Here is a 26,735-nt window from a genome sequence, read left to right on the forward strand (position 1 = left end):
CCTCCTTGCACAAAGGCGGAGGTAGCGGTCCTGCTGCTGGGTTGTTTCCCTCCTACGGCCTCCTCCACGTCTCCTGATGTACTGGCTTGTCTCCTGGTAGCGCCTCCATGCTCTGGACACTGCGCTGACAGACACAGCAAACCTTCTTGCCACATCTCGCATTGATGTGCCATCCTGGATGAGCTGAACTACCCGAGCCACTTGTGTGGGTTGTACACTCCATCTCATGCTACTACTAGAGTGAAAGCACCGCCAGCATTCAAAGGTGACCAAAACATCAGCCAGGAAGCATAGGAACTGAGAAGTGGTCTGTGATCACCACCTGCAGAACCACTCCTTTATTGGGGGTGTCTTGCTAATTGCCTATAATTTCCACCTGTTGTCTGTTCCATTTGCACAACAGCATGTGAAATTGATTGTCCATCAATGTTGCTTCCTGAGTGGACAGTGTAACAGTATGTAGGGCAGCCATTTATTGTAATTGAGATTCAGGTCCTTAAAATAACTGATTTGTTCACCCCTCTCAAAACTGGTGGGAATCATGTTCACACTTTCTGTGTTTTGATTTTGTGCATGTTTGATTTTATTTTGATACAGAATTTTCTGATATTGTTTATGCACTTAAAACAACACAATGCCTTGGAGCTCAGCTGTTTGGTGTTTGAAGAAGAGCACTTCCACACTAACAATGGGAAGCACACAATACCTCTGGCTTCAACAAAAAAGAAAAAAAAACATTTTCCTCCAGCAATCTCATCCGCTTCATAGTGTATTGTATTTATCAGTGATATATTTGGCATATCACTAGGGAAGCAAATTGAAAAGTGAAGCAAGCTGCGCACAAAACGCTGCCCAAGAGGCAGCAGAGATCTATTCCGCTCCAACATAGATTAGGGAACCATGATAGAATATAATCAACAAACCAGTTTGTCAAACATGCTAAGGTGCCCTGGTCAACTGTGCTGTCATTGTAAACCTGAAACGTCTACAACAGCTCATTTGTGAAGTGGTAGGGACACAAGTTAAGAGAATGGAGCCACAGAGTGCAGAAGTGTAAAGTGTGTGTATATGGTTGCATTGATGCCATTGAATTTCACGCTACCTCTGGAAGAAACATCAGTATAAGATGCCTTTTTTGGGAACTTCATGAAATGGGTTTATGTGGCTGATCAGCTGTGCATAAGCATATCACTATCTCTGTCATCCATCATGCTTCACTATATGGCAATCTGATGGATGACCCTGGCTTTGGCGGATTCCCGGAGAACACTGTTTTATTGTATAGTACTAACTGTAAAGTTTGGTGAAGGAGAAATAATGATCTTAGCTCCTGGCACATGTTAATGCTACAACATACAGTGACTAGAGGATATATTCTAGTCACAATTCTAACTTTGTGGCAATAGTTTCTAAATGCCCTTTCCTGTCTCAGCATGACAATTCTCCCCATGCATAAAAAGAGGTCATCACAGAATTAGGATTAGTGTAGAAGAATAGGTCTCTCCTGTGTCTTGTCCACAACCCCATCAAACACCTTTGGGATAAACTGGAAAGTTGCAATGACAAGCCAGGTTTAATTGCCCAATGTTGGTACCTGACCTTGCTATGCTCTTATGCCTGAATGGAAGTAAATGCCCACAGCACTGTGGACTGTCACAAAGGGAGCTTAAAAAAGAAGCCTTACAATAGCACCCCTTTTGATTATATTATATTGTCCCTTTGCCTTGCTTTATTTGCCAATTGCACTTATGCAAAAGTTACTTGGTGACAAAAAAAATGTGCATGAGTACCCCATTGGTGATAGGTGTACCAATGGACCTACGCAGGGGATATAGAGGAAGTCAAAAAAACCATGCAAAAGTTGCGTCCCACTATGTGTGACCTAAACGCTGCCCCAAATCTTCTTACACTTGTGCTCAAAAGTTTGCATACCCTGGCAGAAGTTGTGAAATGTTGGCATTGATTTTGAAAATATGACTGATCATGCCAAAAAACTTTTATTTTTATCTTTTAGGTTAGTGATCATATGAAGCCATTTATTATCACATTTAAATCATAATGATAACAGATATCACCCATCAGATGTCCCTGATCAAAAGTTTACATACCCTTGAATGTTTGGTCTTGTTACAGATACACAAGGTGACGTACAAAGGTTGTGGCCACACTTGTTGCTTTTTAAATTGCAGTTGGTGTCTGCGTATAGTCAGTTAATTTGTTAGTTTATTAGGCTAGATACTGAGCCATGGGGAGCAGAAAATAACTGTCAAAAGACCTATGTAACAAGGCAATGGAACTTTATAAAGATGGAAAAGGATATAAAAACATATCCAAAGCCTTGAAAATGCCAGTCAGTACTATTCAATCACTTATTAAGAAGTGGGAAGTTTGAGGAGCTCTTGGTACCAGGCCAAGGTCAGGTAGACCAAGAAAGATTTCAGCCACAACTGCCAGAAGAATTGTTCAGGATACAAAAAAAAAATCTACAGGTAACCTCAGGAGAAATACAGGCTGCCCTGGAAAAAGACGTTATGCTTGTTTCAAGCAGCACAATACAGCGATACTTGAACAAATATGAGCTGCATTGTGGAGTTGCCAGAAAGAAGCCTTTACTGCACCAATGTCACAAAAATTGCACATTGTAATTTGGAGTGATGAGACCAAAATAGAGCTTTATGGTCACAATGTTTTGAGAGGGGGTCAACAAGCGGATAGAATACCATTCCCACTGTGAAGCATGGTGGTGGCTCACTGATGTTTTGGCTGTGTGTGAGCTCTAAAGGCACAGATTACGACCTCCCTCTAACTAGCCCAACATTAGGGAGCTCGAGGTCTGGCACTTCAGACCTCGGCTTCCGTGCTCCCTAATCACTATGCGCCGGCTATTGATGCCGAGCGTGGGGATGGCGTCATATCCCGGTGCTCGGCATCAATTGCCGGCGCGTAGTGATAAGGGAGCAGTAAAGCAGAGGTCTGAAATGACAGACCTCACGCTCCCACAACTGGATGGAAGATAGAAGATGAGAAAGGTAAGAGATGGGGAGAAAGGGGTGTAAGTGCAGTGTATGTGTATATATGTGTGTGTAAGGTCAGTGTATGTGTATGGTCAGGTGTGTGTAAGAGCAGTGTAGGTATTTGTGTGTTTGTAAGCTGGTGTGTATATATATATATATATAGATATGTGTGTGTGTAAAGGCAGGGGTGTGGGCAGTGTATAAATGTGTATGTATGGACAGGCGTATGTCAGTATGTGTATATATATATATATATATGTGTGTGTGTATGTATGGGCAGTGTATGTGTATGGACAGGTGTGTGTAAGGGCAGTGTATGTGTATATGTGTGTTTGTAAGCTGGTGTGTACGTGTATATGTGTGTAAAGGAAGGGGTGTGTGAGGGCAGTGTATGTCTATACATGTGTGTGGGGACAGGCATATGTTAGGGAGAGCTGACCCACCCAATCCAAGCAGGCTTTGTATACAACAACCAGCCAATCACCGGTAAGGTACATCGCTTGCCGTGATTGGCTGGTTGTTGTATACTGGGTAGAGGGGTAGTCTTATACGGCGAGTATAGCCCAAACTCTATATTTTAACTGGAAAAGTTGGGGGTCGTCTTATACGCCCAGTCGTCTTATACGCCGGAAAACACGGTACATTCTGGAACTCTTTACCGCTCTCAATCAGAGACGCAATATCATTACAGACTTTTTTTTTTAAAAGAGCTACCTCTTTCAGTCATCTCATCTCATCTGACCATCAGGACCGACTAATGTCCTTTTTGTGTTTGTTTATATATTTGTAAAGTGCTTGGAGTATCATAGGGAGCAAAGCTTTCTAAAAATTTGCAAAAAATAAAAATGATAATAATAAGTATTATTATATTACTCAGAAAATCCTAAACAGCTGAGACTTTAAACTATTTCCAGCCCCATAATCAGACCAAACATTCCCCCTTCTCACAAGTACTTACTTATTCTTTAATAAGGATCCAATATGCCAGCTTAAGTCCTAAATAAACAAAATGTTACTCCACCTTTGGAGTGCTCGATCAATGGGACTCAGTTCACTAAACAATGTAGCACCAGCTGACACCAGTAAAAAAGTAACTAAACTTTACTGCAGTTCGTAGACCAAAACAAAATTATCATAAGACAGGCAGCACATGGACGATGTGTTTGGCACAAAAATGTCCTTATTCCTAAGAAGCCCAGTTGAAGTACAACCATTCACCCTATTTAAAGGCAATGGTCAAAACAGAAAATCAATCAATTAAGACATAAATGTGCATTGGAGGAAGGGAGAAAGCAAGGAACTCAGAGGTAGTATAACAACTCCATCAGAAACTACTTGATAAGTCTCTCCCTCTGACACAAAAAATATATCCACATAGAGGATGCCCTCTCTTTCCCCCGTTTTTGGGGTGTGTGTGAAAGAATTACACCTTGGTGAAAACCCAGATTTGAAAAGCCTAATTTTTTATATATTTAAAATATTTTTTTTAAAAAAATTAAATATATATATGTATTTATGACTACTTGATTGATTTTTGAGCTTGATATTTTTTTACATTGATTTATTGATATACATGTTTTATTTATTGGTCATTTATGAATCTTATGGATTAAGTATTGATATTTATTTCAGGAGGAATTTTAGACCATTTCTCCTTATAGAACTGCTTAAACTCAGCCATATTCTTAAAATGTCTGATGTGAATGGCTCTTTTGAGGTCATTCCACAGCATCTTTAATGTGTTAAGGTCTCAGCTCTGACTGGGCCACTCCAAAAGGCATATTTTATTATTTTTAAGCCATTCTTCAGTAATTAACTTTAATGTTTAGGGTCATTGTCCTGCTGCATCACACAAGATATACTGAGCTTCAGCTGGCAAAAGCTATCTGGACATTTTCCTGTATTGTACCTTGATAAATTCATTGTCCTCACGATGATGACATGCTGTCCAGGCCTCCAAGGTAGCAAAGCACCTCCAAATCATGATGTGCTGTCCCCCGTACTTCATCGTTAGGGTGATGTTTTCAACCTCAGTTTAATGAGTCCACAAAACATTTTTCCAGTAGAATTGTGGAACGTCAAGGTGTTCTTTGGCAAACTTGAGGCGCGCAATGTTTGGGTTTTTTGGAGAGCAGCATTTCCTCCCATGGACTCCACGCCTGTTCATTGTTTTGCATGTGGTAGCCACGTGAAAAAATATGTTAACCAGTTCCAGTGATTCATTCAATCCATTAACTGTTAGTCTAGGTTTCTTTTTTAACTTATTGAGCATTCTGTGTGGTGTCCTATGAGTTATCTTGGCTGAGAGCCCACCTCTGGGAGTAGCCACAGTACTATTTTTTTCCATTTATAAACAAATTGGCTAACTGTGGACTGATTAATAAACTCTTTGAGATTACTTTATAACCCTTTACATTGTTATGCAAATAAACAATCTTAAATGTATGTCTTCTGAGATTTCTTTTTTGTAAAGCAAGTGATTAGCCTAGAGGTTCACATACTTTTTCCAACTCACACTGTGAATGTTTGAATGATCTATTTAATATGGACAAGAACAATCCAAAAATGTGTGCATTATAAAACAGATTGTGATTGTTCATTATTGTAACTTAGATGAAGATCATATATTTATTTAAACATTTTAAGGCACATTTATACATAAATGCTGGTAATTCCAAATGGGTTAACTTACTTTTTCTTGCCACACTATATAATTTTACATTTCTTTTTATAATTGCATGTGTATTATTGTTATTCTTGGGGATTATTATATCCCCTATGATTATATTTTTTTGTATAAGAGACAGGGACTTGAGTAATCACGGGTTGAGTTGTTATACCTCTGAGTTTCATACTTTCTCCCTTCCCCCAACTATTTTGACTATTGCCTTTAAATAGGATGTATTATTGTACTTCAACTGGGCTGTTTAGGAATAAGCACATTTCTGTACAAAATGTGTCAAGCGCCTAGTCTAGGATCTGTGTGCCGACTCTCTGTCTCTCGATGCTTTTATTTTGGTCTATGGACTGCAATAAAGTTTGTTACTCTTTTACCTGGATGTCCCCTTGTGTGCTTCTTGTGTCAGCTGGCATTACAAGCGATCGGCCAGCAGGAAGCCAATGATGCTGGCTTCTGCAGACAAGGGGGAGTCTAGGCTGTCAAATGAACATGTTCAAATAAGTCCTTTATTGAATGCTTTTTTAGGATGTACATGTACTTCTGTAGGGGACTGAAGAGGTTCAGTTGGCTTTCCTACATGGGAAGCCCTCGGGTTTTAGCTCACTTGTGATATTACAAAGGATCTTCATCAACATATCAGTCTGATTCAGCAGGCAAAGTTCCTCTCACTAAGGGAAGCAACAACCCAAAAAGTATTTTTCAGTCAGACTACTCTGATATGCTGATGGAGTTTTTTTTTCTGTAATGGCAAGCATGAGCTAAAATTCGAGACTCTCCTTAGCAAAGACTCACTGTAGGACAGGTTATGTAGGGATGAACTACTCTCATGCCTTTATATATATATTTTCTCCCTTTAAGGAATCTCTGATGGGTCTTCTCAAGTGTAAAGGTCAATCTAGATATGGACCTTCTAGTTTAATGTGCCTAGAGGGATACCACCTTCATCTCTGATATTTTCAATAGTAAAAAAGAATGATCAATATTCAGCATGAGAAGCATTTAACAAAGAGTGAGATTATAGGTGTAGATGAGCTAGAACAAGAGGAGGTGCCATTGTAAAGTCAACAAGTGAAATGCAGATTACACTGCAATGAAGACTGAAGCAATGCAGATTTCAGGAGACCGTGCCCATAGAAGACTAGGAGCAGCTATTTGGTTTTGGAAATTTGCCTGAAACATTTGAGTTTTCCTTTCTTTTTGAACAGGCCTAAAAATGTGAAACACACAAACGGGTTGTGGTTGTTTTCACGGCAAGCATAGAGTCTTACAATGATTTGTTATGGTTTAACATTTCTCCATTTGACTCAGAAGTAATCTGGTACTCTTATTTCGAATCTTCATAGCAGGGACAATTAGGGACACAAAACACTTTATCTTTTTTCTCAATGTACTTCTCTTCTAGGAATGTTTAGTAATGAATGCATCACAAAGTTGTACAACATAAGAAGTCATAGTAATGTCATTATAATGTGTATATAAACAGCAAAAAGTAATTGACATTGTGTGGATAACTTAATTTTTACCTTACTTAGTTATGTCAGTAGCTACAACAAGGTCATATACAAAGTCTTGGTAAACTTCTGTTAATAGTCATTAATCGCACCTCTTTGTTTTTAAAAAGTTGGGACTCTTAACCCCTTAATGACAAAGCCCGAATATGTACGGGCTCAAAATGCATTGTTTTCAATGGGTTTAGGGACCGCCCATTGTCCTTAAGGGGTTAAAGTTCAGAACTCAGGTAGCGACAGATACCATTTTTAACAGTAACCTTGAAATACTTAAAAAATGGATTGACAAAGTGGGACCAAAATGAAAGTAATTGTTTAGGTAGGGAACTAACACAGTGATTTGCATAATGGCATCTTTTTATTGTTAATTGTTGAAGTTTTTATTGTTAATGCATATATGGAACTTGTGAGAAAGGTGTTATGACATGTTTTGTCTTCTGACTATAAAACATTTTGAAATCTTCAGCTTTGGATAAAATCAAAGGAAACAAAATAAAAAGTACTTGCTTTTTTTAGTATATTCCATGAATAACTATATGTTTATGCAACCATATGGACGAACATAGATCTGTATTAAGATCTCTATTTACCCTGCTTGCATATGCCAACAATGCACATATATTTGACAATGAGCATACCCAAGAACACAGATTGTTTATTAGAGATTATAAAACGCAGAAAGCCTTTATTTCTGTTTGATCTGTTGAATTGCTCTATGTATTGACATTTAAAACCACTATAGTTTATATGACTGTGAGAAATACTCACAGATTGTACCGCAATTATTAATTTATAAATGGAGCCTTGTTGCTCTGCCTCAGGTTGTGTACGTGTTAATAAAATTAATCCATTCAGAAAGCACTGCATTGAGTCTCACGTATATCTCACATACATAGACATTGAAACCAATAATGTTAAGTAAATTGTATATTTATTGTAAGATTGTGCAGTAGACTGTGGACATTTACGCTGCAGGGCAGGTATTGATGCTGACTGCACCACTGACGAGGGATGCTTTGCTGAATCTTACAGGCCGGCGGTCTATGACGAAATTGCGCAGGCATCCAGTAAAGGAGTTGCGCATAGTCAGGCTTGGAGGAAGTAAAGAATCTAATATTGGAAGAAAAATAAAAATGTGTGACTATTTAAATACCATTTATTAAAACTCAAGAAGCTATGAAATATGAGAAGCATAAACTTATTTTTATGAGATATAAAATGGCATTTGATCACCCCTTGGGTTTTATCAGAATAAAATATCTCATTGGCAGAAGGTTATTGCCAGTGAAAGGGCAAAATATCATCATAATAATGTTTCAGATGACCTTTTAGAATTATACATTATGAATTTAAAATCTGAAATACCAAAATTCTTGCTACAAAAATACATGTTTCTTTTGTATAGTTTATTTATGTAGCTCCATTCAAATAAGTATGACCTTACCTGGCACACCTCCAACAAACACAGGTTCTTTTAGGTCAAGGCCTTTGCTGTTAAGAGGACCCACCACATGGTTTATCTCAGAATCTACACCCAGCTGCACAACATTGGAATCTCTTATTACTGAAACAATAAGACATAGGATAATACAAAATGAAAACATGCTAGAACATAAATGAATAAATCAAGGATTAGAACAAACAGAGAGCTAATAATGAACCCAAAGTATGAAAACAGGGAGAGGCAACTTAAGAGTGGTACAACGGATGCATAGTTTTTGTATGACACTGGAGAGTTTGAGCAAGGGACATTTTGATGGCTATACTACTCGAATGTGTTTTTGTTCTTCTAGCTTTCCAGTTTAAAAAGAAATACTAATGATTTTTAATTGAACAGTAAAAACATGAATATTTCTAAATGAAAATCTTTAAAAAATCATCAAAACTGGAGATTACAGTAAATCTGGAACAGTCACTCTTTCTTGCCAAAGCAAAAATATTTCTTACCCTTACCAACCTGTCCTGAATTTCCTCGGGAAAACTACAATTTGCCAATGTTGATAAGGAAACCCATATAAATGAAAAAAAAACTATATTTGCGTGTAATAACAAATACCATGTATGTATGTATGTATTATAGACAAATTATGACATTGTAGGTATTTACACACCAGAAATCCGATGCCATTGTCCATCACACAGACCCTGTTTAGGTATGACATTGGTAGAGAACTCATAATCTGAATTTTTCACCTTCACAAAGACCTGCATGAAAACATGAGAAATATGTCACTGACAGCAATATCTCTATATATTCTGAAGACTTTCATTTCATTAGCATAGGGATTACGTATTTTGTATAAAATACCTGTCCTTGCTTTATATGCACATTTAGATAATCTCCATTGCCATTTTGGATGTGAATCAGAACTCCAGAGCTGCTTCTGGGACGCACTTCAAATACTAGGTCAAACTTCACCCCTGTGTTGAAAGACTCATCTGCAAACACACAGGAATTTTGAAGTACATGACACTGACAGTTGCTATTGACTGAGAAACTGGAAATGAATACTGTCATTTACATGTATAAAGCTCTCAGTGAAGTAGTACTTTCTTCTTGTTTATTTAGCCATTTTAGATAGTTGGATGTTTCTAATGATGATATTATCATATAACCATATCATATCATATCACCCCAATATACTAAAGAGTAAAAATATTGGAACGGTATCTATAGCCTATACTTTTCATTTTGTGTATGTATGGTGTTTTGACCAAAACTGAATTCCTCAATGGTTTTTCTGGACCCTTTCCCCCTGAATGGATCATACATCAAAACAGCAAGTCATTTTGTTCTGCTGTGTACACTATGTTTCTGTAAAAGATATGCTTTTGCTCAAGCATTTACGGCAAGGCCACAGACATAATACAATGTTTTCATTCTGTAGCTAATTACCAAGAATGATGTAACCTCCTTCCGATGAAATGTAGGTTCCGGATTCCATGGGACCGTCAAAACAAGGAGTCACACTGAATGATTGAGCCGGGGAGGTTACAGTGTGTCCATTCAGAAGCAAGTTGCTCAGGCAGCCATTGAAACTGTACACAGAGTTGATCTAAGGAAATTATTATTTTTTTTTAAATAAAATAAGCATGTTTAAGAGAAGAGGGATCAGTTCCAAGAGCCAAGCTTGTTTGACAGTTGGGAGTCCCTAAGACATAACCCTAAGACATGGTCCCAAGTTCTTCTAACAGAACACATAGCAGAAAAGAAACCTTAGTGCCTGAGGGCAGGCCCATTTGTAAGAGGTCAGGAGAGATAATTGGTAAACCTCTTCTCCAGTAGATATACTTAAAGGTATGAGGAAGCAGGAGGGGAAGAGAGAGGAAGAAAAAAAATCTTAATTCTAATACCAAATTTTATATGTCTACAACTCTATGTCTGTTATCTTGAGTTACTCTGATAATGGTAATAATATAGTATAATGCAACATTGTTGACTTTCTTCAGTTATAAAAGTTTATTACCTGTATATTCTTTATTGCTTTTCCAGGTGTCACTCCTCCTACGTAAAGAGGGGCCTCTACTTTCCACTGTGCATCAGTTGCAAAACCACTGTCTTGTAATACTCGAATGCCATTAATTATTAGTCTACCCTTGTTATTTTCACGGGTGCATATAATCTGAGGAATAAACAAATGGTATAAAATCACTAGAAGGAACAAGCTATGTATATACATATATATATATATATATATATATATATATATATATATATATATATATATATATATATATATATATATTCATGTCACATTTAGTACTTGGATTCTACGTTTTGATGTCAGGTCAAATGAAAGAGTGAAAGTTTACCAAATTCTAGATCAACATGGTTTATTCCAGATATCACATCACATTTTTTTGAATATCAAAACTTTTCATTTTGCACAATTAAGAAGATGCTTGCACCTTTGTTGGCCATATCTATCTCTACAAATATTTCAAGTAATCACCTTGTATTATTTTTATTATTTATTATCTTTTATTTATATAGCGCCAACAATTTACGCAGCGCTTAATATAATACATATATTCAAGGGATATGACAAGACGAGAATTGACAGACTAAGACAAACCGATACCTTAGGTAGAGAGGGCCCTGCTCGCAAGCTTTCAATCTTGTATTTAATAAAATCCCTATTAGATCTTCACACTTTCACATCAGTTAAAAAAAGTAATTGAACTTACATTGTGCCACATGCCATTGTCATATTTTTCCTGGCTTGTGATTCTTAGCTTTTGCTGCCCATTGTTGAACATATATACAAGATGGCCATCAGAGAGAAACAAACTCATGAAGTCCTTCTCTTCTTTATCAGATATATAGAAAATCATTCCGTGGGATGAATATGTTTTTAAACCAAGAGACAATTCTGACCTGCCAAAAATAATTAACCATGCGGATAATCAGAATACATACAATTGACAATAGCAGATCAAAGATATATTATACAGTCAAAAAAGGGAAAATTGCTTAGGACCTGAGGACTATTTGTATTTGCATAGTTTACTACAAAACCTTTACTAATGTTTCATCAATTATAGCATATGTGGTACTTAAACCATATCAATTTAAATACTATTTTCAAACAGACTATTAAAGACTCTAAAGAAGTTTGTGACATATCTTAGTAGAGCGAGTTAGGTAATAAAGTAAGATATTCTTCAGATTTAAGGGACCTATGAGTTCTAAATTTTAAACCCCTATGAGGAATCAACTAAAATATAAAATGTGACCATTTTTGTAGAGATATATTAATAGGAACTGTTGCTGACAGGAGTTTGTAAAAAATAGTAATATTTAGTACATTTCTTACTTCGTACTAGTAAAATGAAAAAGATGAAACCATATTTTTTGCAGAGGGCCATTCACTTATCAACATCACAGTAGTTACGTAATAATAATACATTTTAATCTATCACAGTCATATTATTGTAGTTTTGGGCACCACTAAAAGAGATGTCAAAGAGATTTAACATATTTCTGTACATATATTGTACAGTACATGAAATCAGGAGGTAGTAAATGCTGAGAAAAATATTTATGTGTTTCCAAAATGTAAAAGCAAGTCTCACTTGTCCACTTTAAATTAATTAAGTAGATTCTGCTACTTTAAATAAATGTCCTTCTTGTGATGGAATAAAAAAAACCCCACGGACTACAGAAACCGAGATTAACCATGCAAAATGCATTTTAGCTCATGTCATATAATCAAATCCTGTTACACTACTCACTTTTGGTAGAACCCTTTAGGAATCTGGTTGAATTCCTGGCGGCTATTTGCTATCCCGCCAAAATGATAAGCTCCCATAATTGAAGTTGGTCTACTAGACAGAGAGCACTGAGCGTTTTCCTCCACATTATGTTCTTCTTTCAATGCCTTGGAGTCAAATATGGGCATCGGTAACACTGTTTTGTCTTTTCTTTGCTTTAAGAAACAAAAGCAAGCATGAAAAGCAGTTGGTATCAAATTCACATAAACTACAGTGTGCCAGTGTTTCTAAAATGTGTTTACTTTTTGCACTGTCCAAAATGCTTAACTAGTCGTTTTCATTTGAGGTGTTGCCAATTCAGTCTTACTTACTCTCTTTTTTTGTCTTTCCTTGGCTTTGGAGGAGTTTTTGCCTCCTCTTTTGTGAAACAAGGCCATAGGTGGGGACTCAACAGGACAGCCATGAAGAGATGCTTGGATTTTCTCTGTGTATTTCTGGAAATCTTCCACTTCTACATCTCTGTCAACTCTTTAGAGTAAGGAAAACATGGCAATCAGTAATGACTTTTAACATGAAATGGTGCTATGCATCTTCTCCTTGAAAATGCTTTGCTGGTAATATATTTGTATTTGCCAACCATTAAGCACCATCAACATGAAATACACTTATGCCAATATGGACATGCTTAAAAATGATTATAAAGGGTTGTCACCTTTTGATCCTTTGCTCATTGTTACCAAAAACCATAAAAGCAAAGTTATTGTGGACATCTCAGTTTTGGGTTTCAAGACTTGGTGACCCAGAGCTACTTTGTTACACGCAACAGAGGTCACACCATTTAACCTCTACACAGTCTGAACATTTCAGTACTGTGACGACCGGATATGAAAGTGCAAGTGACATCATATATTTACCCAGCTATTCAAAAGCTATGAATTTAATGTTATCAAAGAAAATATGTATATAGCATTTGAAGTACATTTAACATTATTAACACTGCTCTTAACATCTCCTCATCCAATAAGACAGCAGAGACAACATACCTGGCAAAATATGCATTACTGATACACCCTGTTAAGTTGGCCTGTGACATATCAGGAGGGGAACCACCAAAATAGAATTTTCTTGCCATGGGAGACTTGGCATCTGTTTTTTCCCTTTCTTGAAAGCTTGCATCATTCTCATCCACCATCAGTTGATACCTGCGTGCATAATACATCTCATTTTCACTTTTATACAAAACAGACAAGAACATTAAGAAACAAAAGTGTTAAGATAGAACTCTATAGCTGTTATACTTATAGATTATTTAACTGCAACTCTGTCTCCGTCCTACCTTAATTTACCGTTTCATTTTTTTTAAGCTTTGTTTTTTTTTCATATTTTGTATAAGGATGTTTAGAGACTATAACTGGAAAAATGTGAAATCATGTATGTGAGGGAAAACTGTGACTGAAGCATTAAATACAACTGTATCTTCTTAGCAGTGGATAATTGACTAATTAGAACATGTTTGAAAGTCAGACACTGATTCATGCTTACCTAAAGAAGAACCTGAAAATATCCACTAAAAGAGACACTTGAGGACTGATCTTGAGAAACTGTGTGGCATTGTGCAGGCACTTCATAGAATTCTTAACCATTTTTGGCAAGGGATCAATTCATGCAACATCAGATTTGGCAGAGTAATATGCCAGAAAGGGCTTGTGCTTCTGGTCTGAAGGGCGCTTTTTACCTCAGTGTCCAGTGTCAAAAATATTCATAAAAAATAACCCGTGTAAAACTTTCTTGCCTAAAATGGAGGCATTCTTGCACTTTGATGGGTTTATGTAGAAAAAGTGATTCAAGAGCAAAGCTTTTTAAAAGTGGGTTTACTATAAAAACAAAGGGTTTCAAATTCCCATAAAAATAGTTAAGAAGTTTAAATGCTACTTTCTAACCTTTAATATGTTTAGCAAGTTTCAATGTCTAGGGAATAAAGATTTACCTTGTTGGTGAGACTGTTGCAACAAGAAAATGACTTTGTCCATCATTGTATTGTTTATTTTTGGATTTAACTTTGATGTCTTTTATTTGTAAGACCACCGAGCCTTTATCCATGGACACAGAAAACACATCATTCTAGAACAAACATAGAAAGAATTTATATCACAATGTAAACCCCAGCATGAAGACTGCACTTTAACCATCTGCAAAATGAAAAATGTTCTTACCCCATCCAAGTGATAGAGCAGCAGGCCACTGGGCTGTAATGTCTTGAAACTAAAACCACCCTCAAAAGCATCAAAGGGAGCCAACTTATGACTGGAAGCAATGAAGCTCTGTCCATTAAAATAAGCTTTGCGGGACATCTGTATTGACATTAAAAAGCGTATTAGTAGTTTCCAATAAAAGAGTCTTGGAGTGTGTTTCTTAAAGAGACACTCCAGCCACACGTGTGCATATGATAGCCAAGTGTAACACAGACTCAACATTTCTTTCCCTTGCAAATGCATGTTTCCCTCACCCTTATTCCTTGTCTTAGAGATTATGTATTTGGCTTGCATGAGAGTTCCAGTAAGCAGGGCCAGACTGATAATGATGAGGTGGCCCGGGCACTTTAAGGCCAACGGCCACCTAATGATGTAAGTGCAGCCGATGGCTGGATATGATAGACGGCATGCTACGTTTTTATGCTCCCGTAGCGTGCGGCTGGAAATATCCAGCCACTGGTTGCACGCTACAGCACCCGATCTGCCACTTAGTGAGTGTATGGTGCTGTCCGGCCTGCCATTAGGTCTAACAGGACTCCATTGTACATATGCATAAGGCACTTCAAGCAGCCAAAACTGTAACCAAACAGACAGTGGAGGGGACCTTAAAATACTTACAATAAAACATTAATATGGCTTTTTAATTGGTGAGACTATGTGGTACATTGGTGTGTCCCTTTAATACAAAACATAACCCTCTGTCATGCAGAATACTGCTATTTTGGTATGAATTATAGTAACAACAAAATTCAAACCATATTTTCATTTCTGTATATTTGGTTCCACATTAAAGCTTTAACAAAGGTTCTGGAGAGATGTTATTTATATAGAGATATCAGCTTTGATTTATAGGACTGTATACAAAACATGACAATCCATTCTGGAAATATGTACGCCAAATTCAAAAAAAGAAATGGTATGATTAACTCTCACATTTTAAGTGCTTTCTTATACTATGATCAATATACATTATATATATATATATATATATATATATATATATATAAATCCTCATGCTCCATGTGTCCCTGTTACATTTATGTATCAAACAATTATTTGGTAAATATGTAGACAATCTAACTTATTGGAAATATACACTCATCACTTCCCTTCATTGCTATGGAGTACTGGATATAAGAGAAGGTAGCAGAGCCTCATAGTTCCTGAGAGCTCCATCTCACTGCGTTGCTAGGTTCCTAACAAGTTTCAGCTGAGACAGAACCAAGTGATTCACGGTGAAGCTGTGAACATACCAGTGATTCTTCAGGGCAGCCGTAACTAATGCCAATAGTTTCTGGCTCCTCCAGCAGATTGAAATCCTTTTTCTGAAACTGGAAACCTTTCATGCATCCCTTGTAGGAAATGTCAGCAGCCAGATGACTCCTCATACTGGAGAGGATAAAGTTCACATTATCTTGTGGGCACTATGTATCTCAACAAATGTATCATCTGCAACTTTCAGTGAATATTATGGTTTAAATCATTCTTTAGGAATATGCAGAATGAATATTAATGACTTTTAGCATTCATTTTTTGCCCAATTTTTATACAAGTGTACACCATTAGCAACAATTTCCAAATCTATAGGGTAGTAAGAGAAAATTAGTATTTCCTAAGGCTGTTGGAAAATCATGACAAAATTTACATTTCTGCCATAGTATATATAAAGTTCTAGCCTTATATATTGGTGAATATAACATGATGTTCTTCCATATATGAAAAAAATATTTGGTTTAAATAATAGGCAAAGCAATTAAAGGAGTCATCGGTTATCTCACACTCTCATTCATCTTTCACACTCTCTCTTAACGTCCACCTTGTCTGTCAGCTGCTTCTGTGACCCTGTCTATGTTTCCGTAGCTCCACATATGCTTCTCTTTCTCTGCAAATCCGTCTGCAATATTCTGGCCTCTTGAGAGCACATCTGCAAAAGGGCAGAGCTAGGGTGCACACCATGTGGACAACCTCGCCACTTTTCCCCAATCAGAGGAGAGGGTGTGCACAGAGGCTCCACCCTTTTGAGGAAGTGCTCCAGGAGGCCTGGTCAATGGAGCTGATCCCGGGGAGAAGCGGACAAAGACAGAAGAAAAAGAAGAGGCAAGAGAAGAAGCCTGCATTAAAGCTGCGGAGCTGCATTAAAAGAGACAGGGACACGGAAGTGGTCGGTGGAGAAGGTAGGAAAACACTGAGAGAGAGTGTGCGTCAGATATATTCTTGAATACATTTTTCGAGAGGCTTGGGACCTTTGAGACGGCACAGGGGAGGTAACTTTGCACTGCTCACCATCCTGAATATCCAAACCCTGACTATAGTCCATTCCCCTAATTTGAAGATTTAAATTAGGGGAGAAAAGGGTGGCCTATAATTGGAGAATATGGTAATATAAAAAAGGAGAACATTACGACTTCATATGTGATTAAATGGTTGTGATTTGATGTAATCTTACTTTCGCAAAATCTGTGATGGAGCCCCTCCAATATATATGTCAGAGAAAGGAATTGATGTCCTGTCATTGTCAACACTTTTCACATGTCTTCTGTCAACGAGTAAGATCATCTTCTTGGAATTGTGATAAATAACAGAAATCTGAAAAAAAGGAAATTGTCTGTTATCATGTAGAGAAGTTTGTTTACACAAAATGTTTAGTTCACTGTCAAGAGGTAGGAAATAATTTAACCTTTGTTGCTAGTGCAAATACAGATATTGTATTTATTTAAAAATGTATGTGTGACCAAGACTATTGAAGCAGTTTTGTTCTAGTAAGATACATTTTCATTTTTGCCATCATCATCATCATCTTATGTAAAATGGGATTATTTTGTACAAGGGCTCTGTGCAGGCCAGACAAGTTGTTCCATACCAAACTCATCCTACCATGTCTTTATGGACCTTGCTTTGTGCACTGGGGAACAGTCATGCTGGAATAGAAAATACTATGCTTCTACTTTTCTGTTAACAGTTTGGGAAAGGTCCTTTCCTATTCCAGCATGACTGTGCTCCACAAAGCAAGGTCCATAAAGAGTTTTACACACTGAAATAGTTCTTTATTATAACTAAATACATGACTGGATGCTTGGTATTTTTTTTTTATAATTAGATATGTATTAAAAGTGTCATTATATAAAATTAAATTAATTGTCCATTGTCCTGTGATCCTACTTAAAATATTAAGACTGTTTAATACCATTTAACTTTGTAATACATTATGTTTGGACAGGCTTAAAAACATTTGACCATAGTATAGTAAACTGCCCACTGTCCAACTCAGGGTTTGTTGAGTAATTACAGTACCTCATGGTATTTTGCATCGTTAATTTGGAATTTCTTCATAGAATCCTCCAGAACAATAGGCCCCTGATTGAATCCAAAGTCATACAGCAGTTTTAGGAAGCCATCCTGAATCTCCAGACTGAAGAACTTGGTCTAGAAAAACAAATGAGCATTTACAAAATGATTAGTGCCAATCAACAGACACACGATGTTGTGAAAAACTGGATGTTTGGTAGCTCCCTGTTTTACAACATATACATATTAACATATTGCTATGCTTAATTGTGCTGTAAGAAATTAACCATACTCACTCCATTCACCATCAGGAAGATAAGGGCATTATCAGCTGGTGTTCTAACTTCAATATCAAAGCGTGTGACTTGGGTGAACCGACCCCTCCTTTCTATGTTCCGCACAAGAGCATAGCCAGTGCCATCAAAGAAATAGCTTGCTGCACGACTTTGGGTGAAGGCCAGCTTATTCCTAAGGCAAAATGTATGCCCATTATTGAAGATGTAGAATATAACCATGTATTGAGTGAAATATAAAACTATGGCAAAAGACCACACTAAATAGCAATTTAGATAGATGCTTACCATATTTCCCAGAGTCCTGACAAAGAAAAAGGACTGCCCTATATTGGATAACCTGGTCTGGCTTTGGTCAGTACAGCTAGGGAGTTGCATATCGTCAATGAGGACATATTATTCTGAGCTAGGAAGGTAGGGCCATTTTTAGCTTTATGTCTGAATGTGACAATAAAGCCACTGAATAAAGGATCCAATTTCATAAGCAGTCTTGGATGGACAAGGCCGTAATGACCATATACCTAATACAGTTGTGCCAGAGCTGAAGTGGACCTACATATCAAAACATAAAAAATAGCCCATGTCTCCTGCTTGAATTTCACATTACATATTCCTGTATTATTTTTTAAGGCTTTGTTATAAATTGAATTAAATACACTTAATACAGGGAAAACAGCCAGTTATAATAGGTATTCATATGTTTTCTTTGACTTGTTTGAAATTAACCATGATAGTCATGGTACACTGTGCATGGTAATGCCACTGGGTGAGTAAGTAGGACTGTCTGTACATCACATGTACAGTACATTGTGTTGATATGCAGCCTGTAACATGATGTTGGTTTTAGATCCTGAGACCAGGAGAAGCTGGTTAACATCTCTAAACCTCAGAGAAACCATGTGATAATCATTACCATGCCAAAAAAGCACTTTGGCCAAATTTGACTCAATCTTCATGGGGTAGTCTGCTAGTTTGACTGTGAACGTATGTAACATTACAAATCCAACCAAAATAAACCACTCTCTCAGCTAGGATGCAACAAGTTATCCATTAATTCAGACGTGCAGCCAAGCTGAACACTTATATTAGCTACTCAGTGAATAGTATAGGTGCTGAGTGCTACCTGCTCATAATTGGCTGTTATGAGTTTGGCTAGAGTGTTGTCAATTTCATTTATGTATTTATTTTTGCTTAGTTTTGTGACTTTTGTTACTAGAAACCATCTTAACCAACATCTCTATAACATAATGAAACATTGGACATTTTCAAGAAAATATTTTGGAGTAAATGACAAAATTCATAACGACATTCTATAGTGCTTTATCCTCATCAACAAAAACAAAACGATGCTACCTGGGCATAAACTATCACCTATATAGATGCTATAGAGAGAAAAACTAGAGTCTGTTCGGTTTAGTCTGTTGTCGGCCACCATTTCACCACCGCTATCTGGATCTGGTTATTTATATATAAAAATAAAGAATAGATGTCATTACACTTCATGTAAAATGGCTGCAGTGGATTCTCCTTACCTGACACAGGGTGGTGCTGTGACTGTGTTTATGTTGTAGATGTTGTGAAAATTGTATAAACTAATCACATCGTTGTTCAGAGACGCCAGCTCCAGACAGCCAACAAAGCCTGGTAGGTTTAAACTGGCAGGGAGCTGAAGAAACATCACAAGCAAGCAGATGTAAATCACATATAAACAGTGTTTGACACACAGCCTAGCATGATCACATTATTTACTAATAAAATATGCCATATCTGCGTTAGCTGTGACCTGTATAACAGCTTTGTTGCTAAGCTGGCATGAGATGCATCAGTAATAGTTGCAGTGCCAGCAACTGCACGATTTAAATGATGTTTTACCACTTAAAAACATCTACTTAGCTTGTAATTGTTTTATTATATAAAGAAATACCCTGGTATGTTTTTATAAAGGCTGAAAGCAATTTACTGTAAATGATGCACCATGTATTTTAAACAGCATACAGTGGGATATTAATTCTGGCTGTACATTTATAATACAGAATTCAGCGCATTATTTCAATCATTTGCACATGTTCCCATTTTTATTTAGAAAGCTAATCAGGGGAAGACTTATTTTCAAATTCCTGGAAATGGAGACTTTCTTGGAATTCTGGTGAGGAATTTCTAGCTATTTTTTGTAATCAAACAAATAATTGAGAACAAAAGATTGTAATCACTCAAAAAAAAATAATCTAAGCATAAAAATACCAAAAATACTTTGAACGCTATGTACAAAAACTGATTCTGGTGTATAGTTTTGAAAAGTGACTTTATCACTGTAGCTTCCAATGAAGTGATCCAACCAAGGTCATCACAAAGAATGGACAATTATTTTTATATTCTGGTGTGGTATTTATTTTGTGATGTAGTATTAAATACATGATTTCAAGGCAAGATGAACAAAGTTCCCAAAGTTCCCTGTGGCCAGGCCACAGACCCTTTGCTTTAGTCATAGCAATGTCCATAGTTTTGACAAGTTATAGGTATTTATATAACTCTAGCTTTATGATCTTTAGAAGTTGTATATTGTTGTACTGGTAAAGACTCAGCTGTGCCAAAAATTTCAATAATGGGACTTTAATCATATGAAAGGTGGTTTCATTTAATTAATTAGTCCATTTAACAGATACTATTGTGGCTGTTTACACATTTGTACACTTACATTAAAATCCGCAGGCACTCCTCCAACTAGTAGCACGGTGTTGGCAGGGTCTAGGTCCAACAGAGAATCGCTTCCTGGAGCTTCACCCTTCTTAATGAATTTTTCCTCTGCTGTGCTACTTGGGCTAGGGACAGTTAAAAGCACCTTGCCGTGCCGTCCAAGCCTATGGACAGATTAGAGAGATTTAAAAACAAGTACTGAGCAACACAAAACAGTTGTGAAAAGTGAACCTTGACTAAAAAACATCTATTGATTTATACATTATATACTTATTTGGCTGGCAGAAGGTACAGGTCAAATAATCTGCACTTTTTTTGTGGCAGCCTATGGCACTAAAGCTGCTTTTGGTTATAATTTGGTTGAGGTAGAGAATTAGTTAGACTAACAGATGTTGCTTATCTTTGGCATAAAGTTATACAGATTTTTGTAAAATGTTAATTTTGTACCTTGGCAGTGACATGGAGGTAAATCTAAGCCATCACACCATGCCATGTATTTAAATAAATTAGTGAATTATTACAAATATAGACTTATGTTCAGCCTCTGACTCATTTATTAGTAATACCCATTCAGGAGATCTTCTGAATGAGAACATACTGTATAACATAGGGAAGCCCAATTGTATTGGTTAGGTTCAGTCTTGGAAATACCTCTACAGGCGTCCCTTTTCCTGCTGGAAAAACTAGAGTTGTGCATCCCTGATATAGCACCATTGGGTCCGTTTGGACCTGGATGTTGCACTGTGTCCTATGTAGTTAGTTATCTTAGTACAAAGCATTTTCAAATGTGCAGCGAACTTACATCATAAATGTTTTTGGCTCGATAAATTACCTTTCAAGCTTGATTAGACTAAAATAACTTGGCCAGGTGCTGACAGGCTTGGAGTCCAGGGGAATCTCAACATCTCCACTACCCAGGTTGTATATGTATACCAGATTGTTGCTTTTAATTGCAAGTCCCATGTAGTCGGATTTGCCCTGAAATAAAGAAACAGATGAATCTTACATTATCATGGGACATTCAGACTGCTAGCTACAGTTACATACTCAGCATATTAAAGATAAATATATCATAAATGCTTTCTTTAAAATAAAATTGACTAGATGCATAACATCCTCTGCCTCTGGTGGAAACGCCCCAAACTAAAACAATTCTGCACACAAATAGATCATCTTCTCAAGAAGATTTTGCACTTAAACCTGATTATCACTCCTGCGCTTGGTCTCTCATGCGTTAACCTGGAGGAAGCTCCCCATAGGGTATCAAAGCTACTTGTTCATATTATCAGAAAAAAAACTGCAATTGCCAGAAAATTGGAAAACGTATGATCCATCAAATTTCTTCATTTGAGGATCTGGGTAACATGGCCTGTAAGCATCTAGAGGGGCACAATTTACAATACAGAATTTGAGTGACTAGAGAGGAAGACCTTTAATAGCAGAAGTAAAGGTGTATGCCGACTGTTTGCTTCTGTAAGACAAATATCTTTCATATACTTTCAAACTTTGACTTCCTTTTTATGTTGAACATCGACATAATTGAATATTTTTTTTCTTTCTCATTTTTTTTATTGTTTACGCCTATGTTCTGTTGTCATAGCACAGTGTAAACCTTTAGGTGATATGACTGAAACTAGTTGTGACATACTGTTTGATTATAACTTGTGTATAATTTAAACATTTAATAAAATTAATATTCCAAAATGGAATGGAAGCTGGCAGAGAGACTAGCTAAAGCTATAGACCTCCAGACACTGTTTAGCAGCTCAGAGGAGGCAGACATGCCCCCTAAAGATGTCCCTGCATCATGCTTCCACTTTATATATGATATATGATTTACATCAGTGCAGACCTAGACTTGCTTCATATTGCTAATTTATCCACCAAATGTAATGCTACCCCCTTTTCTGTTTAAGCAACTTCACCATACCATGTTACTAAGGGCTTGATCTCAGACTTAGCTTATATCTCCTTTCCTGGAAGCTAACCCAACCTAAATGTACCTTTAGAATATAGGTATATAGAAGAGCAGAATGCCCAAATCAAGTAGCAGCTTCTTTTCATAGAAAGGTTTAAGGTTTAAACATCTGATCGTCTAATTGAGCATACAGACAGAGTCATGTTTATGTGGCCTTGCTTAATTACCTCCCAACTGTTCACCAAGGCAGCAGAGAAACATTATCAGAGTAAAGTTTTCATCACACATACTAGACACTTACGTTTTTATTTCCTAAATACATGATAAATCTGTCTTGTGGCTGGTTCTGGTGTGCAGCTGGGTTAATGTACAAGCTTATCGATGAATATGCCTTGAGATCAGCCATATCTGTTTTCAGATTCACATCCACAGCAGAATTCCCTGCAAACTTCATAGACACTTGGACCTGGTGGTGAAATACAAACAAAAGTCGACCTGGTTCTTATATGTAGTCAAATTCTATGCCCTATCAGAAACATGCTGAAAAATGTCAAATGCAGTTGTTCACAGAACATAGAGTAATATTACATGCATGTAGTGAAAATAATATGTGATGTATTCATTTTGATATTGGTTTGCACTAATATAATACTGTGCAATCAATGCTTTCTTTCTATTTTTATATAAGCAAATACACATGCTCTATGTGTAATTCTCTTATTTCCAATAACATTGTTTTATACATAAAATTGATTTCATACATTTATTTGATGTATTTCTTCTTTTTTGGTGTCACGGGATAGGCATCGTTAACAGGAATACACATAACAGGTAATAAATAAAGATATACATCATTGCACAGTGTGACAGCTTGTATGGATTGAGTAACACGAGCAGTGAGACAGGGTCATCTTTGGAGATGGTAAGGTTATAACAGCCCATGTTACTTCTCAGTCATCATCATGACATGTGCCATGGAGAATAACAATGACTATAACAGAATAATAATAAAGACTATAACAGAATAATAATAAAAACATCATATAGTTTGCTGGCTGGTTAGCTCGTCACACTTTGCAATTAAAATACAAGGAAGACTGGTCAGTGTAAAGAATGTTCTACAGGGACTCCCTATCGTATTCGTTAAGATTTGCCCGATTATGAGATGACCCTCCAAACCTTGGATCTTAATGAAAGAAAAAAGAAAAAGCCTGAATATAAGATGACCCTATTGGAAATAAGATTAAAACCACTCACTTATATGCACACTTACACTCCTCCACACACCCGTACTGTATGTACACTTACACATACACACATTTGTGTAAGCAAAGGATGTGCAGGAGTGGTGATAATAAAGTGGGTTTTAAGCACAGATATGGTTTTCTTCTGAGACATTTTTTTAGAGACTTAATCTTTTGATTACTGCAGCAAAGGATGTGAAAATGGAAAAATGGTTCTATTGCTTTTATTACTTTATTTTCAGGGACACACTTTCTGTCTCTTTTCTCTCTCTTTGACACAAGATCAAAATGTGTCAGTAAGGGAGAGGGAGAATTTGAATTGGTACAAATTTGAATTTTATAAAATTTGCCAATTGATCACTGAATAATTGCAGATGAATTACTATAGCTTGCAAATGCAGCATTAGTTTGAGCCCAACTCAGCCCAGCGCAAGACCAAAGACTGGTTAAGGTCTGAGTCCCCACATCAGGAAAAATATCTGGCAGACAGCCAGGATGCAACCAGGGAGTGGCAAGCCATTGTTTCAGTTAATCTGTTTAATGTCTGACCCACCCATGGTGCACTAAAATGTTGTTTAAATCAGTCTTTTCCCATACCTCCCCCCATTGTATTCCAATATGTTGAAAATTCATTAACGTCTGTATTAAAATCCCTGTGTGTGACTCTGAACAGTTCTTGTACTTCACCCTCCAGTAAGCTTCGGCTAGTGATTTGGGTGACTGGAGAGTCGGTGCTTTTGAGTGTGCCCGTATACAGTTCTTGTAAGAGCTAGGAAGCAGCTATTGACGGCGGTACCCTCTCGGGGTACAGGGCATCCCATCAAAGCTCAGTCATAGGAGCCCTGGCGAAAGCATCGGGTAGCAGTAGAGGTTGTCTATGCGCATTGCGCGATATAGGGGGGTATAAGGAATATCAGGGTGCAGAGTGGCAAATAGGGGGGTATAAGGCATATCAGTGGGACAGAGTGCCAAATAGGGGGTATAAGGCATACCAGGGGGGGCAGAATGGCAAATAGGGGGTATAAGGCATTTCTGGGGGGCAGAGTGGCAAACAGGGAGGTATGAGGCATATCTGGGGGGCAGAGTAGCAAGCCGTGGGGCAGATGTGCATGACTGGGGGCAGATGTGCATAACTGGGGGGGGGCAGGTTGGAAGATAAAAGTAAATAAAAACAAGAAATGCATTTTTCTCAATCATAATTACTAGTTAACCTTTTTTCCTAAAGGGTAGTCTTATATTCAGGCTTTTTCTTTTTTTCCTAAATTAATATTCACATTTTGGGGGGGGGGTCGTCTTATAATCAGGGTCATCTTATAACCAAGCAAATACGGTACATCTGTACAATCTAAACTGTGGAATTAGACTGAAATAACCCCTAAGTTACTTATTTGCATAGAATAATTTCTATTATCCTTACCTTACTGGCCACACTTCTTGTCTGTGCAATCAGCTCCCGGATGCGACTTATACTAGATGAAATGTTGTTTGAAGGCCATTTGTATTCCACAGTGCGCAGCTTATTCAGCAACAAGGGGACCACTTGTGTTAGGTTCTTCACTGAAACATGAATTAAAAGGAAATTAAAAGGTCCAAACAGTAGTGGTACTCATTACATGAGGTAATCAAGACATATATCAGTTGAATTAAAAAAAAAGTTATAGAAGTCCCACTTGTGTTTCAAAACGGTCAGAGGGACACATACTTTAGGGGTTTAAAGGGCCATTGGGGGGGATTCCAATCTCAAAGAGGGATTGTGCTCCCTACAAAATGCTACACACCTAACTTCTAACCTCTTCTCAAACCAAATGTATGAAGGACATTTCTGGCTTATTGTTGCAGGAGTCTATTGTGGTAAGGGATACAAATACCACCCAGTTTTTGAATGACTCCCATCAAGAAGCAGACCCAAGAGGATGGAGTTTGCATTGCATCCTCCATTTAGTTGAATGGAAGCTACTTACCAGCTTCTCCTGCTGAGTTTACAACTGTGTTGTATGCAGAAGTATCATAGTCCGAAGTGTTAAGATTCTGTGCCCAAATATGTGCATATTGTGACATTGGACCAGTCACTTTAGACACCATATCAGTGATGTTCAAAGCTTCTTCTGCCATTAGTTTAGACTTTTCTAACCTCTTTCTGGTGGCATCTGTCAAACACATTAAAAGTAGTGTAAATATACCTTTCAGAGCTATGAACATTTATTAAGCATGTAGCAATCAGAGAATGAAAATATATCTATGCATAGTGTATAAGTCGGAGTATAAGTCAGTCAAGACTGCAGGTTCTTCTCAGGTATGGGGCTGTACACATTTACTAATATTCTGCTGGCAAGTCCTGTATTATTATTGGGGTGGCTGTGCGGTTTGCAGGCAAGTGCGTACAAGAAGGGACATTTATAGCCTAGGGTACTGGACACCTTAGTGTAGGCCCTGGAGCACAGAGAAAAATGTTGGGTGGCACTGGATCAGGGGGCACTCCCTACACAGCCCCTACGGGTTGTCAATACTTTACTTTATACATATCATTTTTACGTCTGATATGAACTTTACTGTACATGTCTGTTAAATTTGTTTCACTTTTAGAATATCTTATAGTGTGTTTTGAATAATGGTATTAATAAAACACGTTCTGG

The 26,735-nt window shown here is 37.2% G+C and overlaps 1 protein-coding gene across 1 annotated transcript in view; it reads right to left on the reverse strand.

Annotated features, from left to right (window-relative positions):
* Positions 1-8,166: 8,166 nt before the first annotated feature.
* The window catches only part of LOC149284632 (laminin subunit alpha-4-like), a 55,533-nt gene continuing 36,964 nt past the window's right edge, over positions 8,167-26,735 (reverse strand). Inside the window, exons 18-39 of the mRNA XM_089496473.1 lie at positions 26,064-26,249; positions 25,520-25,659; positions 23,160-23,324; positions 21,773-21,918; positions 20,942-21,104; positions 19,779-19,912; positions 18,250-18,421; positions 17,960-18,091; positions 17,115-17,254; positions 15,922-16,057; positions 14,630-14,767; positions 14,404-14,537; positions 13,460-13,618; positions 12,748-12,944; positions 12,438-12,591; positions 11,391-11,580; positions 10,670-10,825; positions 10,099-10,258; positions 9,511-9,641; positions 9,314-9,407; positions 8,647-8,766; positions 8,167-8,312 (exon numbers count right to left, since the gene is read on the reverse strand). Of these exons, the coding sequence (XP_089352599.1) occupies positions 8,167-8,312; positions 8,647-8,766; positions 9,314-9,407; positions 9,511-9,641; positions 10,099-10,258; positions 10,670-10,825; positions 11,391-11,580; positions 12,438-12,591; positions 12,748-12,944; positions 13,460-13,618; positions 14,404-14,537; positions 14,630-14,767; positions 15,922-16,057; positions 17,115-17,254; positions 17,960-18,091; positions 18,250-18,421; positions 19,779-19,912; positions 20,942-21,104; positions 21,773-21,918; positions 23,160-23,324; positions 25,520-25,659; positions 26,064-26,249 (3,293 nt within the window). The remainder of the gene's footprint in view (positions 8,313-8,646; positions 8,767-9,313; positions 9,408-9,510; positions 9,642-10,098; positions 10,259-10,669; positions 10,826-11,390; positions 11,581-12,437; positions 12,592-12,747; positions 12,945-13,459; positions 13,619-14,403; positions 14,538-14,629; positions 14,768-15,921; positions 16,058-17,114; positions 17,255-17,959; positions 18,092-18,249; positions 18,422-19,778; positions 19,913-20,941; positions 21,105-21,772; positions 21,919-23,159; positions 23,325-25,519; positions 25,660-26,063; positions 26,250-26,735) is intronic.

The sequence above is a fragment of the Sceloporus occidentalis genome, unplaced genomic scaffold (genome assembly GCF_023333645.1).
Source record: "Sceloporus occidentalis isolate IW3139 unplaced genomic scaffold, rSceOcc1.0.p SCAF_90, whole genome shotgun sequence".
NCBI classification, from domain to species: Eukaryota; Metazoa; Chordata; class Lepidosauria; order Squamata; family Phrynosomatidae; genus Sceloporus; species Sceloporus occidentalis.